At 36.3% G+C, this 19,858-nt stretch overlaps 1 protein-coding gene across 2 annotated transcripts in view; it reads right to left on the bottom strand.

Moving 5' to 3' along the window:
* Positions 1-19,858, bottom strand: part of ARAP2 (ArfGAP with RhoGAP domain, ankyrin repeat and PH domain 2) — a 142,850-nt gene that overhangs the window by 92,517 nt on the left and 30,475 nt on the right. For both annotated transcript variants that reach the window (XM_054582025.1, XM_054582024.1), the window contains exons 8-9: positions 14,110-14,285; positions 2,357-2,472 (exon numbers count right to left, since the gene is read on the bottom strand). In XM_054582025.1, coding sequence (XP_054438000.1) covers positions 2,357-2,472; positions 14,110-14,285 — 292 coding nt within the window. The remainder of the gene's footprint in view (positions 1-2,356; positions 2,473-14,109; positions 14,286-19,858) is intronic.

A 19,858-nucleotide genomic window follows, 5' to 3' on the forward strand; every position in this document is an offset into this window, starting at 1 on the left:
GATGGCTTTAAGAAACTGAGAAATCAAAAAGTTTTAAGTGATTACTATTCTAACAGAATTCTAACTCATTTTTAGCCATGTTTTGATTTATTCTAATTCTTAGTGTCTACTGGGTGCCTGAGTGAAAGAATAAAAATTAAACATCAGTTTCCTAAGCTCCTTTAAGAAATATTTACTGGGTACCCACAATGTGGCCAGAAAAGCACTACAGAGCTCCCTACTCATCAGTGACCCACAGAGTGATGCTTTAATTTAAAATTTTCTGTACTAAACATGAAAATGCTTTGAAACATAATGAAAATAACAGATGACTAACATACTCTAAACAATCTGTAAGAAAGCCGAGTGGCCTACATGGGTATTTGTCGAAGTTCTTTATGGTCCAAGCCTCGCTATTTATAGGTTTTTGCCCTGGCTGGTTGGCTCAGTGGATTGAGCGCCAGCCTGCAAACCAAAGCACTGCCAGTTTGATTCCCAGTCAGGGCACATACCTGGGTTGTAGGGCCTGGTCCCCAGTAAGGGACGCATGAGAGGCAACCACACACTGATGTTTCTCTCCTTATCTTTCTCCCTCCCTTTCCCTCTGTCTAAAAATAAATAAACAAAATCTTAAAAATACATATATTTATAGGTTTCTTAGCAGTTTCTGTTTCTTCATAGAGATTGGTCACAATCAATAAGGTACAAGGGAAACCAGAGGTTCCGTCTTTGCCCGTTCCGAGTACATAGCTCTAAAACTACTGAACTGACACAACTGTCTTTTGTACGCTAGTGAGGTCACTTGAGGCTAGGAGCCTAGACTGGAGCTGGACACCAGAAAGACCAAGGCGTGATTTCGAGAGCGGGAACTTCTGGCCAGCCCCACCCTGGCCTCTCTCTGGGAAGGGGGAGGGCTGGCAGTTGAGTTAATCGTCAATGGCCAAGGATTTCATCAATCACGTCTATGCAGTGAAACCTCCCTAAAAACCCCTGAACAACAGGGTTCAGAGAGCATCCAGGCTGAACACAGAGGAGCTGGGAGGGCGGTGCACCCAGAGAAGGCACAGACGCTCCCCTGCGCAGCTCTCCCATCTGGCCTTCCCTGAGTTGCTTTCTTTAAAATAAACTAGTAATAATAATTATACTGTTTCCCTGAGTTCTATGACAGTGCTAGTAATTTATCAAACCTGGGGGAGAGGGGCCACGGGAACCTCAATTTATAGCCAATGTGTACAGAAGTGTGAGAAACCTAGGGCCCCAATACTTGCAACTGGTATGTCAAGGGCGATCTTGTGGGACTGAGCCATTAAGCCTGCGGGTCTGATGCTCACTCCGCTACGGCAGAACAAAAGTGAATTGTAGGACATGCAGCTGGTATTTAGAGAGCTGGAGAATAGGCTGGTATGAGGAAAACCCCACATATTTGGTGTCAGAAGTGTTGTGAGTAAAAACAGGTGTGTCAATGTCTACCGTTTCAGTTGAAGCATAAATCTGCAGATGTGAAAATAAAGCTTATTATTCTTTGTCATCTTTTCTTAAAATTTGAGCCAGCAGACGTATTTTGACAGATAAATTAACTACTAGACTTGAGGGTATTTTTGAAATGGCTAAGTAATTGTTAGTCCTTAAAGACCTCCAAAAATTGCCTTTGACCTTTATACTACACTGTGATATGTTGACTATTTATGACAAATGAATTAATATGGTTGAACTCAACAGATACTGACTTAGGCCTCCTCTGTGTTCTAAAGCTTTGGAGTCATTATAGATTATTCCAACAAATACCAAAAGCATATATTAAGTTTTCTGTTTCACTGTCAAAATGAATAATTCCTAGAATACCATACAACAAGACATATAACAAAGTGCTAAAATATTTGATTTGTAAGTGCAAGAAGACCCATTAAATTCAACATCATTTTAAGCTAAAGTTTCTTTTATGAAATCATTACAGAACATTTATAACTAGGGACTGATCTTAAAGGAGGGATTAGGCTAAAAGAAGGTAAATAACACAGCTTCAAGACAAGGTAATACTCTTTTTATTTTAGTCCTTCAAAATGTGAAGTTCGCATATATTTGTTGATAACAAATACTGAATGTGCTCATTAAAGCTACTACGAAAAAGAGGTGTTAAGAAAAGAAACAGCTCAAATTTCATGAAATTAGTATCTCTGAGAGTTTTGTGATAATTCAAGTCATTTTTACAAAGTGTTTACATATACTGACCAAGAAATTAAATAGTATGGAAAAGTAAAAACATTATTTTATTAAATGTTCTCTAAGAAATAAAATCACCACTAGCAATGTAAAAGTGACTCCCTACAGCTTTCCTGTAGTTAAGTGTACAAACAGAAAATGTTTAAATACAGCTTACCTAAAACTCCTATAAGGAGTGATTATTTCAAAAGATTGTTTCACAGTTCGATCCGCTTGCTTTACGTTTGCTACATTCAGAGGAATTATTGTAATACCAAATCCACTCTTAAAATCCTAAAGAAAAATATAAAAAAATGATAAATATGAGTTTAGAAGTGCAATTATATTCTCTAAAACCCAATAAATTCTATTAAATTGTACTACACACATTATGGAATTAAACAATTCCTTTAAAAAACACATTCAGTAGTTTTCGTATTTTATGTAGTCACTTTCAAAACATGAGAACAGGGTGCCATTCTGAGAGTGACCGTGAGGCTATTATTAACATATGGGTTTCTTTCGCATGAAACCTGAGTTGAGTACGACATAGATCCTGAGCCACACGTGCCTGGCTCTTAGAAGATGGGCACTTTTTCACCTTTATTACCACATACCCAGCAGTCTTCTAGGTGGGGGACCAAATCACACTGTGTGGTTGCTATAATTACTATTTACATAAAAAGGAGAGGTCAGGGCTCAAAAAAACAAAGTTACATGGAAAGTGAAGTTGTACATGGTAAAAAGGGACAGACACCAACCATCTGCCTGTTCTTCCTTTGTTTTAGCAAAAGATATTACCTCTGTTCTGTCACATCATTTTTCTCATTTACTCTCCAACAAAGGCGTTCCTTATTTGACAATTTCATCTCATTTCCAATATTTTATTATACTCCTCTTTCTTCAGTTAGATTCTGAAAAAGCTCCTCTACTACTATTTTGTTATGAAAAGTGCCCTTTTTTCAACACCTACAGCCACAATGTTTGGTGGCTCTCCCCACAATTAGAGATTGTTCAAAAAGCTACACAGTCTGCATTTTAAAAGCATTAAAAGGTTGCAATATTGTCTGGTCATAACGGCTTGGGAATTTGATTTATCAAATAAATAGTGTCAACATGTTAAAAATACAATTAATCTGCACTTCAAAATATGAAATATCTGTAGGAACAGATGCAGAATACATGTGCTCTGAATTCCTAAATTAAATTGCGACTGGCAACGTAGCCATCCAAAAGGCTACAACCAACACCGGTCCCCCTGAACGGAGGACACTTCCCACAAAGCCTGTGAAAGTTACCAATCTCCAGCTGCCTTCTCTTCGCCTCTTCCTGCTACACAGGCCAAAAGTGAAAGTACTGTTTTCCCCTTTGCCCTTTCAGGTGGGAGGCAGGGGCCCTAAGTCATAGTTTCAGTCAATAAAATATAAATAATTCCTGGCCTGGGGTAGAAGGGTGGAGGGAAAAGCTTTGGAAAAAGAAAGACTTGCGCCCCTTGCCTTTCCATCTTCTTGGGAAATAACAGCTAGATGCACAGAACCCACTGCAGAACGTGAGTGTCCTTGTGATGAGAAGCCCAAGGACAAATTCTTGCACTCCAAGGGCGCCAGAGGGAGTGAAAAAATGGAAAGGGCCCTGTCCCTTGGCGTCCTCCGCTCCCCATCGCCTGCACTGAGATTTGTCAAAACAACTAAATCCCTATCTGCTGAAGCTGTCCTTCGGGTCTTTGATACTAAATGCATTCCTGACATAAAAATGAGTGAAATAAAATAATAACAGATTTTCCCCTGCTTGTAAAGGTATCTACAGGTTCCATCACAAATTGCAGAAAAGTCTCCTCATTTTTTTTAAATGTACAAGTTTTTAGTTAGAATATGATTCATAAAATAAATCATCAATTTTTTTCTTCCTGATGAAACAACAAAAGGCTCATTTTGTTAGGAGAAACAAGCAAAAATTGAGAGTCAGAAATATAAAGAGACAGAGACACGCTAAGTGTTATAAAATAGTTAGAAGAATGTTGTATACTTTCACTTTGTACAGTAAGACCACTTAACAAAAATTAGTACTTAATGGAATGTATACAGATAGAAGAAAGGAATCAAACGTTCCCAACCTGCCCCATTTTAATTTAATGTTTCAGCATATTGGTCCAGTGTTATGCTTACTAATTAAATTAAAAACAAATTCTCAATTATCCATACCAATGGACCTGCTGGATACTGTAACTGTTAAAGAAACCCCGCAAAGCAGGGAAACTCAGCTCCCTTTTATAAATGAGTAAATAAAGTAGGGGTAGCAAGATAAGATATTTTACAATAGGTTTCTGATGGCTCAGCTTGACAGAAAGATGACTCTAGAATAAAAGAGTTAAACCGCATGTTCTGACAGGAGGTGAGTATCAGATCACTGTGGGGTATATTCTCCGATGGGGGTCTGGCCTGAAGGTACTGCATATTTCTAAGGGCGCAATACACACTCAGACTGTCAGACTAGTAGACGGTCAAGCTGACAACCTTTATGAAAACGGATGGGCCTGAATACATGGCCCTTCACATCTATAAGCAAGTCATGAAATGTCTACAAAACTGAAATTTCTGTTAAAAACCAAAGAAGTGAGGGTCAGCTCAAGGCCCCAAACTTCTCCCGAGCAAGGCAAAGATAACTTTTTAGCCTGAAAAAAAAATTGCAACCCATTTATCAGCCGCTTGCTATGGCCGTATGGTTTTCAGTAATTTGAGTATCCACTGAACTCACCAGCACAAATGGACTGTGTAATGTACCACAGAGGAACAAAACAAATGTCAGCGCTCTCGAGGGGGCTATTAAATAAGAAACGACTGTGTTCCCTATTAAAAATATTTGTGGTGACATTAAGCCATCTTTTCAGCCAGTATTTAGAGCGTATTTAGAATATATCTATCATTCCCTGATGCTCATCAAAGTCACTTGTGTTGGTCTGATCCTCCCACCTTGAAATTCTGATTCCATGAATCAGAAAGCAGAGCCTAAGAATCTCCAGTTAAAAAGCAAAGCAAAGCCACAGCCCTGTGATTCTCGCACGTAGCCAACACTGAGGCACACTGAATTAGAGGGCAGAACCAGCTACGGGCTCTAGACAGTTTGAATCTGCAGTATTTAAAGATCAGGATATACACACTTCTCTCCACTGTACAGCAGAAAAAAGCACATGATCAGATCATAGAGAAATCATCTGAAATCATTAAGACTACGGACTAATAACAGCCTGGCCAGAACTCAGGGACACTTTGGATCTCATCAAGGTCTGGCGCGTCCTGGGGGCCAAGCCCTGTGCGAATATCCAGGGGCTCCGGGAGCCTCACTCTTCACTGAGCCCACACAGAACACGCCATCATCATCAGTTTAGCATCTCTCCGCGGAGTGCCCTGAAGCGGACCAACAGCTGTGAACTCTCACTTGACTTTCTGAATAATTCTGTGAAGAAGGCAGAGCAGGTATACCCATTTTTGAAATAGGAAAATTTGTCCTGGCAAACAGTGTTTATTAAGTACTCAGCAAGTGCCAGACATTGTGCTAAGTCCTGGGTCCGCCCCAAAGCAGAAGACAGGATACCGGCCTTGGGGAACTTTCACTCTAAGGAAGGAATGAGGGAGAACTGTAATAAGTCAGCGGAAAAAAGCAAGTGCATAGATGCCTGTAAGGTAAGCACCAAATTCAGCTAAGAAGAGTTGTGTTCATAGGAGGCTTTCCAAAGGCAGTGACACTCGGCTGGACAAATGACAAGACCCAGGCCAGCTTGAAACAATATACCTCTCTTGCTTCAGTGCACTCATTTGTAAAATGGGGATAATAGATAGCAGTGTCTATTGCATCACTGAGGGGAGCATTCAATTCATACATTAAAAATGCAGAGAGGAATACGGTAAGTGCCACATAGTCCTATTTAGCAATTGTTATTATTACTGTTATTTTCTACCTCTTTAAGTATGAAGCCAATTGAACGTATTCCCTACTAAAGAGTTAACTACAAAAAAATACATGTATAAAAATAACAAGCATATACACATTTTAAAAGTGGGAAGTAACATGAATTTTAAACTTTCAAGAAACTTTAAAATAAATTACCCACTGACAGCAAACTGACTGCGAGCACTATTCCCACTCTGAAAAACAGGCACAAGTCAGGAACAAGCCCAGCTTCCAACCTTTAAAATGCTGTGAACTGGACTGATAAAAAGCAATACCATGAAAACCAAATGGCTAGAATATTATTATAGAAAACATAAAGCCAGAAACAGATTCTGGAGTAAATAATAGGTTACAAGTAATCTGCTGTCAGGAAATGTAGGATCTCAGGAAGCGGGAACCCACCTCTCGCACCGCTGTAGCCGCAGCCATGGGTGGACAATGGCAGAGACTAACGACCAAGGGGCCCTGGGAGCCCACGGGGCCACGCGGCTGAGCCACTCACTAGCTGTATGGCTACTGGCAAGGTATTTAGCCTAGATGGCCTCAATTTTCTCATTTCTAAAAGACAGCAATAACTATCTTATATAGCGATGTTATAAAAATGATGACTATAAAATCGAGAGTCTAATACATCCCGACAATCCTTTGGGTGGAGGGTTCTAAAGCCAGACTTTCTCTGCAATAAAAATCTTTCCATTTTATTTACATTGACTGAAGGTATTCACACCAATGCTTCCATATTAAATATCCAGGTTAGTATTAATGGTAAGTATTCACCAAGACACTGAAATGGGTTATTTGTATGAATTTGAAGCAACAAAACCCAGTTGAAACTACATTTTAAAACTATATAGTGAAAGCTGCAAAATAAAGTTTGATGCCTAATCAGAATAAATAAGGGAGGGTTTATTAACCCCAAATTTGCTGAAATCTCAAACCTATTTTGGGAACTACTAGATGCCAAGTTTCCACGCCAGGAATTTTAGAGCTTAGAGCTTAAACGTTTGTTGAAAACAGATGTGGCATTGTATGACACTGGCACCGGGCTTCCTGGGGAACACCAGATGCAGAGTTTGGCCAGACACAGAACCCCGCGAATCTGAGGCCACCGACGACATCCCGCTGCTGCTCTCTGCACCACACAACCCACAGCCCCATGAGGTCTATTTAAATTCTGTCGGAGTTTCAGTCCCAGGCCAGACAGACACCAGGGAGCATTATGCTGGGAGAGTGAGGGGGAATGAGTCTCTCCTTATATCCTGATTTGAGAGTGTTTAAATCAAGTAAATTTATGTAGTTAAAACCTCAGTGCCACAGTAATCATGAAATAGATAGATACACAAATCCACCAAGCAAGACATCTGGCTGCAATGAATCTGCTAATATTAACACGATATTCAAAAAGATTCATTAGAAAAAGATGGCAGACCGGTTTTCAGGACAACATAACAAATAGAAAGTAAAGCCCAATATCTTAAATTTGTCTTCTATTCATTTGCAGAAATTCCATGCAACATCTCCATTATTTCAATATTAATAAATTATGAAAATATTTTCCAGAGTAGAAAATATCTATAGGCTTTGAATACAAAAAATTTAATTACATAAGCAAAATTTTTATATAACAAAAATTAAATGAAAATTGAAAAGTAAGCAATAGCTCGAAGAGTTGAAGAAAATGTGACATGAACACTAATAGTTTTATATGAAGAGCTTAAAGAAATTCTTACAAAGGACAAAATCCCAATACGTGAAGAAAACACAAAGACAATTCATAGAGAAGAAAACAATTTTAAATGAAAAATTTTTTAAAAGATAAACAATTTATTCAAGAAAACAGCTGTAAATGACCATAAATTCAACACGTTCCTTCTACTAAATGTCTATTGAGTGTCAGCTACTTGCCTGGAACTCCTGAGAACACAGTAGTGAATAAAGTAAATATTCATATCATTAATTTGGTAATATAAAAATTATAACACTTTTAAGGTTAAAATGACACTGGTATCTTTCACACAGCCAACAGCATTTTAAATGGAAATAATTCTTTAGAAAAAGGTCATTAATAGTCTTGCCAAAAAAATAATCAAAAGGGAAGAGAAGACTATATACAAAAGGCTACCAGAAATCATACTTATTTATCACTATGTACCTCCCCCACTGGAAGGTAAGATCTGAAAGAAAAGGGATATTTTGGGTTACCATTGTACCTCAAGTGCCTAGAGCAGTGCACAACAATGACAAGGTACCCAATAAAAATGTGTTAAATAGATGAACAAATACAGAAACAGAGTGTCACTAACTGTAGTATAACCTATACAAACTCAATTACACAACTCATTTTATACAAACTTGAAGTAACAATGGAGAAAGACTATAATAATTACACTACATTGCAGCACCTAAAACATAAGCCAAAACAAGAAACACAACAAAATATGCAAACATTAAATACTTTGCGGGGTAGTGTCGTGCGATGGTGTTAAACATTTAAAGGGTTGCTATTTATTTAATTTCTGTGATGATAGCACCACAGTGTTTTGCAGCTGAGTAAATAGGTAAATAATTTTATACTATGGAAACAGTATGGAGACTCAAAAAAATTAAAAACAGAACTACTGTATGATCCAGCAATTCTACTGCTGGGAATTTATCCAAAGAAAATGAAAACAATAATTTGAAAAGATATGCGCGTGCCTATGTTCACTAAAGCATTGTTTACAATAGTCAAGGTATGGAAGCAATCTAGATGTCTATAGAGAGATGAATGAATAAAGAAGTGGTGCATACATATAATGGAATATTACTCTGTCATAAAAAAAGAATGAAATACTGTCATTTGTGACAACATGAATTGACCTAGAGAGTATTGGGTGAAAAGTTGAACAGAGAACAACAAATATCATATGATTTTATTTATATGTGGAATCTAAAAAACAAAATGAACACAACAGAACAAAATGGAAACAAATCCATAGGTACAGAGAATAAACTGATAGTTGCCAAAGGGGAAGAAGTGAAGAAATAAGTGGAAAAGGGGAAGAGGATTAAGAGGCACAAACCTTCCAGTTATAGAAAAGATCATAAGGATATTATGTACAACAGAGAGAATATAGTCAACAATATTGCAATCACTATAAGGTGACAGATGGTTACTAGACTTCTTATAGTGATTACACAGTAAGTTATATAAATGTGGAATCACTGTGTTGTATACCTGAAATTAATATAATATTATACATGAACTATAATTACAAATAAGTTTTAAAAAAGAATTTTAGTGTCAGTTTCTATTTTGCTATCTTCCTCTCTAACAAATGTTTCGATTTTTCTCTTTACGGTGCTTTGAAAAAAACAAAATCGACAACCTAAAACATTTCTCTTACTCAGCCAAGAGCTACTTCAAGTTTCAGTTCCTACAATCTGCTAATAAATTGAAAGGGAAAGAGATGAAAAAAGTAGATGTTAGAACTGAGCAACTGAGAAAAAGAAAAGCCTGTGTTGATTCCACAGAGTTTAGACCTGTCAGTGAAATGTACAAGAGAGTGTATAGACTGGTATCCCTCTTTTGCCACTGCTATGCCACTTCTCTTAAAAAAGAAATTTTCCCTGGCCCAGTGGCTTGGTTGGTTGGAGCGTTGTCCCACACATCAAAACTCTAGGGGCTCAATTCCCAGTCAAGGCATATACCAGGGTTGCAGATTTCGATGCCAGGTGAGGGCACAGGTGAGAGGCAATGGATCGACCAATGTTTCTCTCTCACACTGATGTTCCTCCCTCTCTCCCCACTATCTCTCCCTTCCTCTCTCTACAATATCATCAAACATATCCTTAGGTGAGGATTTAAATAAGGGAAAAAAGAAATTTCAAAAATAAAACAGTAATTATAAAAATGTCTGTTCTAATAGCTATTTTAACTTAGAAAATATGTACAAGTTCTTGATTCAGTAGAAACAATGGATCCAGAAAAGTAAAAGAATTACTAAAAATATGTGTTTAGGGATGCTTGACATGGAATCTTAGGGACACCTATTGGAAGTAGGGAAAAAGCTTTAGAAAAGATTAGTAATAGTGTACAAAATTAAAGGACATTTCCAGGCATACACAGAGTTAAAGGAACTTAAGGCATATAGCAGTTTTACTTTCTTTTATGCTGACTTTGCAAATGGAGTTTTAATTTCTCCAATAGTGCATTCTCCAGTAACAAAAGTCTGTGTGAAGAAAAAACAAAATGAAACAGGACGTATAAGCTGAAAAATGAAAATTTATATAAAATTAAGATTTTAGCAAAAGACAGAAACTCAGTAGCTATAGTTTAGAACATATACAATTTATTAGTCACAGTTCATCAAAATGTTTTATTACCACTAATAGTGATTTTCTTAACTTCCTACTTAAATGTACACATTTTAAAATGTACAATCAAGAAAAAGATATGCTTACAAATGAAATAATCACAAAAAGAAGTATAGCAACCCCAATGTAACGGATATCGAAATAAAGAAGGACCCAACCTTGTGGAAGGCTATTTTTACACATTTTCCAGCTCCCAAAATACCTTGTTCACTTTACCTGGATGCTAATAGTTCCTACAGAAGAAAAACCTTAAAGCAGTGTTTTCCTGGCTGTGGTTTTGGGCTGTCCTAACACTAAATCACCAAGATGCTTTTTACAAATGCAGATTTCAGTACATCATCTCCAGAAATTCTAAGTCAATGGGGTCTAATGAGTCCAGATATCTGGAATTGTAATATGCAACTTAAAAAATGGCCTTAGAGACAGAAATCTCTCTCTCTTCTTCAGATGATGCCATTTCAACCTAAGGAGACTAACTTAATTACCTGAGCCAGTTAATAGCAGAGCAAGATGGAAAACCCAGAACTGCTACCACCCAGTCCAATCTTCTTTGTTCTGAATGTGCTCCCAAGTTTCTTTTATTGTATCTCCTCAACATAAGCTGCAACACCTGCCCTTACACCTCTCTCTGCTGTCTGTTTACTCTCTCAGTCACCTCCAAAGTAAATTAGTAAAGCTATGTACAAATAGAGGGAAGAAAATTAACAATGGTTCATATGTTAGGGTGATGTAGGTCACCTTTCTTTATTATTCTAGTTACATTATAAATTATATGAACAATAAATTCACTGATTTAAAATTTTTTAAAATTAAAATAATTAAGCTTGGATGCAAAGAACTGAATTAGAGCCAATACAAATTAAGATACAGAGGTTTAAATCTAACACCTCTTACATTTTTATGATGAGATTTTGTCCATCATCCTTTAGATAGTGCGTGTATAAAACTTAGAGGTTGAATAAACTATTTTGTTATCTTTTAGCGCTTTTCCTAAACACTAGCTTAAAGCCCTCTGCATTCAGGAGAAAGGCTCCTTATTTAGCATGTCACCCAAATTCTTCACACGATCTGCTAAACCATATGAGCAAACCAATGGGCAACTTACCTCTGGAAGAATGTGCACTGGGATGTAAAAATAAATAAAATTGGAATGATATGTCAGGGCCTAAACATAGAGGGCCTCCCTTAATTTATCCATCCAGTCTTCAGCCAGCTAGTTCTTTAGACCAAGTCCCTTAAGACCTGGCTCCACACAATATCATTAATATGATGCAATTTTTTAAAAGAACACATATATGAACAATAGCATGCACTTTTGAAGTGTGTGTGTATATATATAATATATAGATGCATGTTAATACACTAAAAAGGACTTGAAATATGCATACATCAAAAAATAGGTTTACTTCTCAAAAGCTGAGGAGGGGCCCATTTTAATGCTCTAATTTTAAGGTGAGTGTATTTACTATGTGTACATAGAAGTGCTCCAATTTCAGACATCATTAGGTGCCCATGTTTTACACTTCTCTGTAACTCCTACACAAGTCTAACAGAGTACTGAGCTCACCATCTACCAGAAACACTGGTCTTTTCTGACTTCTCCTCCTGGAAAATTTGGGTCCTCCAGTAAGTGCATCATTTTTAGTGTCGGACAAGGTATAGTGTTTATTGAATGAACACTGTGAACCTTCTAGGCAACTAAATTATTCAAGGAAAGGATCTTAGTCTATTTCTAAAAGGTCACAGGCCACATATTTCCTTTTCAAAATACACTTACAAAAGACAGTCTGGTATAGCAGCTAAGAAGCTTGGCTTAGAGTTACGAAGTTCTGGTTTTAAATTAAATTCTGCATAATGAACTGTAATCCTTAAACAAGTTACTTAATTCTCATCTATAAAACATGAATAAGAATATCTTCCCCTACATTTGTGGGGAAGACTAAAGTGAATGTCTATAAATTAATTAGCACAGTAGCTGGTACTCAACAAACGGTAGTCAAGCCCAGCCAGGTAGCGCAGTTGGTTAGAGTGCTGTCCTGATATGCCAAGGTTGTAGGTGGAACAATAAAATTGATGTTTCTCTCACTCTCTCTCTTTCCTCCCCTCCTCTCTAAAATCAATAAATAAAAACTTTTTAAAAACAAATGATAGTCATTGTTGTCCATTTTATGCTCAATTACTAATGTTAAGCAAAAATTTCATAACTTCCTACTAATCAGAAAATATTAATAAAACCTTAAAAACACTCTACTTTTAGAGAATAACAAACTCAAATAATCTAACTTATTAATCTAATATAACTGATTATACTAATAATTTGAAGCTCATCAGGTCTGTGCAAGTAAAAGATGAATACCTCAATTAATTTGTGGTATCCATTTGTCAGAGTCACTTCCATACTGATACACACAAATTAAGCATTTTTAATCTCCATTCCAAGAAAAGTTTTAATCATCTTACCTCACAAACTAAAAATGTTCATATGGAGTTCATACACATTAGGAAGCTATACATCTCTATTTTTGAAGAATATGCTAACAATCCAAGTTATTAATATGCCAACAGGGCTCAATTGAGGCTGTCCCCAGTTAACTGGCTAAGAAATCTTACCCAAAAAAAAGGTAATGAATAAGTTTACACTGAAGTTCAGAGATGCCTTGTATAAAGATCTATCAATTTTTTTGAAACTACTGTTGTTTGTTTTGAGTTGATATCTCTAGTTTTGTTATAAAAATAACATCATATTTCACCATATCATAACCCATTATAATGTATAAAATGAGTTCATTTTAGATCGGCTATCCAAAGCACGCCATTTAATTCCACAAATAATTTCTAAGCATTTAATATATTCTAAACTGAAAAGTTATATAAGAATTAATCTCCAAAAGGGGGTAACAAAAGAATTTTCTTATACATCTTAAGATCAGGATATGTTACAGAAAGAGATGTCTATGCAATCAAAGTTAACAAAATTTGTTAAAATTTTAATTTCTCCTCAAAATATTTACATTTTCTATTGAGTTCTCCTATATTAACTAAATTCAACAAGTCAACAAGTTAAGCCTATTTTATATATATGTGATATGTGTATATGTGCATGTGTGTGAATATGTGTATATCAATCACTTGCCTCTAGTAAATTATTCTGCTACTAGTAAATAACATGTTTAAAAAAAAGCTAAAATGCTGTAAACTCAAGAAAAATATGTGCTTACTCTGTAATTTTCTGTCACAAAGTCACAAAAAATAAAAAGAAAGAAACACAACAGGCGCAGAATTGGGCCTATTTAATCAACAGCTGTGATACTGAATTTGTTCTTAATTATTCTCTCATGTAGCTTTATAATGTTACTTAAGCTAAGGAACACATTTCAAAAATTATTTTCAATGATTCAACTTCCTCAGCCCCTTAAAAAGGTGATGTCTACCCTCAAATCTGATATAGATTACTTTCTTGCTACTGAATAACTGAGAAAATTCAACAAAACAACTCCCTTTGTTCTATTCAGTGTAGTACTCAAGGCAAAATCAAGACTACAAGTAAAAACATTAATGAGTCTAACAAAGCACAGTTGCTAAAGTAATCAAGGAACTACAATTTGCAATTGCTGTAACACAGCTTACCTGTTCGTTTTTGCAAAGCCACACATTGCTTCCACTTAACACAGTAAAAATTTTGGCTTTATACCCTCTCAGTTCAAGATATCCACATTTATCAGGTGCAGCAACTGCTGGAGACTGCGAGGGAGACTGCAATTTCAGTGCATTTAATAGTATGCTCATCCAGTCATTTCTCTCCTCTGAAAATAAAGAAGGGGAAAATACATCTATCCTTACTTAGATAAATTACATGCACAAATAAACATGGACAAGGGCTCTACTCTCTCCACAACAGACAATTCAAAGATCCTTTCCCACACCCACACTCTCACTACTACTGCAGGCAGGCCCAAGAGCCCAATTCCGTAAGGAAAAGGGAATCACACACACTGCCCTGTTGTCCTGTAAATAACACTGGCCCCACCTAGGAGCTTGTTAGATATGCAAAATCTCAGACCCCACTCCAAATATGATGAGTCAGAATCACTCTTTTTAAAAAAAGACCCATGGGGGAGCTGTTTCCATGTTCATGTTTCAAAGCACTCTTTAGAATTATTCATGAGATTGGATTTTTCTCTTTTAATAGAAGAAAGTAACAATGTGACCAGTTAAAATATTGTACTTGGCAATTAAGTTACTCAAATGCCCAGAAAAATCTTCCTTTCTGTCACTTAGAATATACTCAGTTTAACAGTATGTTGCCTTGATATTCATTTATCCATTCCATTCTCCACACAGTCATTAACAATAGCATCTCATTTGGTGAATTAAAATTTGGGCCTCTCACTTCTCCACAAAAACTAAGTGACCTTCATATGTAAACACTGTTATGGGCACAAGAATTGGATCTCATCCTCAAAGAGCAATCAAAGCTATAAGCCAAGTCAGATATGAACACAAAATGGAACACAGAATGCAAAAGTGTTATACAAATGGTATAAAATAATAAAGTCAATTGAATGAAGGTAAGTGATTTGCTGAAGGGTATGAAGTAAGTTAGTATTGAAATTAAGAGAATCAAATGTTTTAACTCTCAGACAATTGGTGCTGGCATTATGAAAAGAAGAGGTATTTGCGACAAGACTAGAGAATGAAAAGCAATCAAAAAGGCAAAACTGAGGTTTGAAAAGCCCAGGAAACATAGCAGCTCTACCTAATACATAGAAGCAAACACAGAAACAAACAGGGAGGCTGCCAAAATGAGGCAACAAAGAAACATGTCCCACATGAAAGAACAGAACAAAACTCAAAAAAAAGAACCAAGCAGAATGGAGACTAGCAACCTATAACCAGTGTTCAAAACACTGGTTATAAGGATGCTCAACTAACTTAAGGAGAACTTCAACAGCATAAAAAAGGACATGGAAACCACAAAAAAGAACCAGTCATAAATGAAGTATACATTAACTCAAGTGAATAATAATTTATAGCAAATCAATACCAGAGTAAATGAAGCTGAGAATCAAATCAGCAATTTGGAATATAAGGAAGCAAAAAACATCAGATGAGAACAGCAGAGAAAAAAAATCCAAAAATTGAGACAGTGTAAGGAGCCTCTAGGAGAACTTCAATTGTACCAACATTCACATCATGAAAGTGCTGGAAGGAGAAGAGAGAGAGCAAGAACTTGAAAATCTATTTGAAAAACTATTGACAGAAAACTTCCCGAACATGAAGAAGAAATAGACATAAAAGTCCAGGAAGCTCACAGTCCCAAACAAAATGAGCCCAAAGAGGCCCACACCAACACACATCATAATTAAAATTCAAAAGGTTAAAGGCAAGAAGAGAATCTTAAAAGCAGCAAGAAAAAAACAGTTCATTACCTACAAGGGAGCTTCCATAAGACTGACAGCTGATTTCTCAACAGAAACTTTGCAGGCTAGCAGGTACTGGCAAGAAATACTCAGAGTGATACAAAGAAAGGACCTACAACCAAGATTACTCTACCCAGCAAAGCGATCATTTAGAATTAAAAGATATATAAAGAGGTTCCCAGAGAAGAAAAAGCTAAGAGAGTTCATCACCACCAAACCAATATTACATGAAAAGTTAAAAGATAAAAACATGAACAATAAAATGGCAATAAATATGTATCTATCAACAATTAAATCTGAAAAACAAAATAAACTAACAGAAACAGACTCACAAATGGAGAGGATATTTTGATGGTGGCCAGACGGGTGGGGGCTGGAGAGGATGGGTGAAAAAGGTGAAGGGATTAATTAGTACAAATTGGCTGTTACAGAACAGTCATGGGGATGTAAAGTACAGTACAGGAAATATAGTCAATAATATTCTAATAACTATGTATGATGTCAGATGGGTACAAAATTTATCAGGATCATCACTTAGTAAGTTGTATGATGTCTAATTACTGGGGTATACACCAGAAACAGTATAATAATGTATGTCAACTGTAATTGAAAAATTTTAAAAATTATTAAAAAGAACTGGTGTTTGGGAAAGGAGAGGGAAAAGCAGAACTTTATAACTCTAAGCAGGCAGAGGATAACACAAGAACAAAGACAGAAAAAAACAGCATCTGTTTAAGGACTAACTGATGGATGAACATAGTTATAATTTTAAATTCACAAGGAAATAATAGGAAATGGGACTAGAGATTCTCCAGTACCTGTGTAAGGAATTTTGTCTTTATTACAGATGCAAAGGTAAACCATTTCAGGATTCTTAGCATGGAAGGGACATGATTAGGATGTTAATAGGTAGACAAAAAAGGAAGCTTGGAGATTCAGGAATAAGGTGAGAGAGACTTAACAGTACAATGAAAATGGTAACAAAAGAACAGACAAAAAGTCACGATATTAAGAGGTGTTAAAAGTAGCTGAGGCTCTGAGTATCTATGACAGGTGTTCACAAAAAAATTATATTACTCAGAAAAAGTTATCTTGGTGTCATATATTGATTCGACAAAGAAGGCAGAAAGTTCCATTTTATTAAAAGAACTACCTCAGGTTCTCAGTATCCTAGCATGAGCATCTAGGAAGGCTGACAGCAACATGTAAACAAATGTTAACTTATACAAGAAAAGGAAGATCCATAGAAGTGGATAAGTGTTTAATGTAAATAAAGAAACAGATAAACCTTGAATTACAACTTATCTATGAGGCTGGAAAATGGGTCACCAAAAAAATAAATAAATAAAAAAGATGGAGCAGTGGCTATCAATGAAAAAAGGAAAAAACAAACAGTGAATTCCAGGTAGGAAAAATTTTGAAGAAGGCAAAAGATATTCTTTCACAAAGCCTGGGAAATCAAACAGTAATTCAAATCCTTTTAAGAGGGGTCTGCCCAGAATAACTTCATTGTAAATGGAAATAAGTTTCCATATCAGACTTATATGCTCACATTAAAACATGAATCCAAAGTTATGTCTTAATATAAGTCTTAGCTTTAAAATCTCTTCATATTTGCTCACCTTCAAAACTACTAAAATCAGTTATTTCATAATATGTTTTAATTTTAAAATTATCTTCATGCTTGCTCATCTTAAAAACTACTATAAATAGTTGTATCTTTAATGATCATAGTCAAAGTATTTATTAAAAACTCACTCAACAATGTCTATTGCAAGTATTACATAATCCCCAGATACTAATGCTTGTCCCTACATATCAGGACAAAATATTTACTGAACTTCCCCAGCATCATTTTATAAACTCAAAGACATAAAAATTCAAGTTACTAAGTCCATGTCAACATGCAGCAGTTTCTCTGTATTTTACATCTACATAAACAGACCCAGACTGCATTATGATAATTTATTACATTTTCAGTGACAACAACAGACCTTCCACTTAACTTAGTTATTACTTGTGATCATTAGTTTCACACATGATTTTCCTGCCAAGTAAGTATGGAATGTTTTCTGTTCGCTTGTTTGTTTGTTTGTTTGTGTTAATCCACATAAATCAGAGTTTACAATGTTGGCTATAATTTTATGCTGGCTATAATTTTATGTACTTTTAAAGTGCTTGCGCCTTCTAGATTACTATTAGCATAGATCTCAGTGTCTGGAAATAATCTGAAACAGGCAATTGCATCTGTTGGACCTAAGCATATTGAAGCTGCATCTCAGCAAATGGTTTCCTTATAGCCTAAAAGAATTATTTAGTTCCTAAGAGCCTCATCAACTAATAGGAAGTAAACACTCATGAAGACGACTGAGAATTAATGTTAACATTCATCTTATTCTTAATAACCTATGCCAATGGAGATAAACAATGATACAGAGAATTCAAACAATAAAATAGATTACAAGCTGCATTTGGTACTTGGCAATACAATGCGTGCATCCTTAGACAAGGGAAATATGCTTTGATACGTCACAACATTCCAAAACAAATAATAATTTTTTCCTCAAAGTGTCTTGGGCAAAGGTAGATGCTATGCTAGCTTTTGCTGGCTCTTCACGCCAAGGTACTTTTATTCTTTCCAATAACAAATAATTATTGAGTGTCTACACACCATTCCTCCTGAGAACATGTTCTGACCTAGATATGGTTTTGCTTAAAGTAGAACATTTTAGGTTTTGGAGAAAGAAAACAAAAGGGAGCAAGAAACAAAAATGCCACTTTCTTGTAATTATGCTAGAATGTAAATAAAAGATAACAGCAACCCCCTCAAGCCCCAAATTAGTTCTTTGGGGTGTTCAGCAATGCCAACGATGGTATAAGACTCAAAAAAGGAAATTTTTAAAAAAATCAACAGGACAGCCTTAATATTCTCTGACCTACTGGATTTAGTAGTAGGCATAAATACTAGTATCGAAGGATTGATTACACTAGGTATTACTAGGCAAGGGCTGTGTGACAAATTAATAACAGAATCTAACCAAGTTAGATGGACCCTTACTTTTGATGTGCTATAATCTGATATGATAATACAATATTAAAAATCCCACTATGTAATCCATGATCGATTTTAGAGAAGGAAGTGTTGCACACCAGCGTTGTTCTTGAAATCAGTAACCATTCATCCATACAAATATTTACTGAATGCCTACTATATTCCAAGATCTGTTCTAAATATGAGAACTCAAGAGTGAACAGGATGGATCCACCCTTACTCTCCTGAGCTTACATTACATTCTTGTGAAAAGAGGCAGGCAATAAAATGCAGAAAAGTATACAGCACAGTGACAAGTACAATAGGATAAAATAAAGAACAAGATGAGGGACACAGTAAGTGTTACTTTATATAGGGTAACAGAAAAAAGCCTAGGAAGGTGATGGTTGAGCAAAACCCTGAAAGGGGGGAGTAACAGAGCAAGTCAGGAGGGCTGCTGGAGGAAGAATACTCCAGGATTAAAAAAAAAAAAAAAGGCAGCAAGTGTTAAGGCTCCAAGGCAATAGCAGGTTTGGCAAGTTCACAAAACAAGAGGCCCCTGCAGTTGAAATGCAGTGAGTGAGGGAGAGCACAGACGCGACAGGGACAGAGAAACCAGGGCCGGACCATGCAGGGACTTCTGGACATCCTCAGTGCTTCCCTCTCGGTGAGACAGAAAGACAGTGGAGCACCTGAAGCGGCCTGGCATGACCTGACTTTCTTGTTGCATGACCACTCTGACAGCTGCAGTGAAAATACGACTCTAGCCCATCCAGGGAGGTATTACAATAATCCAGACAGATGTGGTGGCTTATAGTAGAGTGGCAATGCTGGAGGTGCTGAGAATGGTCTGAATACGGACGTATTTCCAAAGTGAATGGTTAAGATTCGCTGAGGGACTGGATGTGATGTATGCGAGAGAAAA

This window comes from Pteronotus mesoamericanus, unplaced genomic scaffold, assembly GCF_021234165.1.
Source record: "Pteronotus mesoamericanus isolate MK-2021 breed Mesoamerican mustached bat unplaced genomic scaffold, CSHL_Meso_final contig_68, whole genome shotgun sequence".
Lineage (NCBI taxonomy): Eukaryota > Metazoa > Chordata > Mammalia > Chiroptera > Mormoopidae > Pteronotus > Pteronotus mesoamericanus.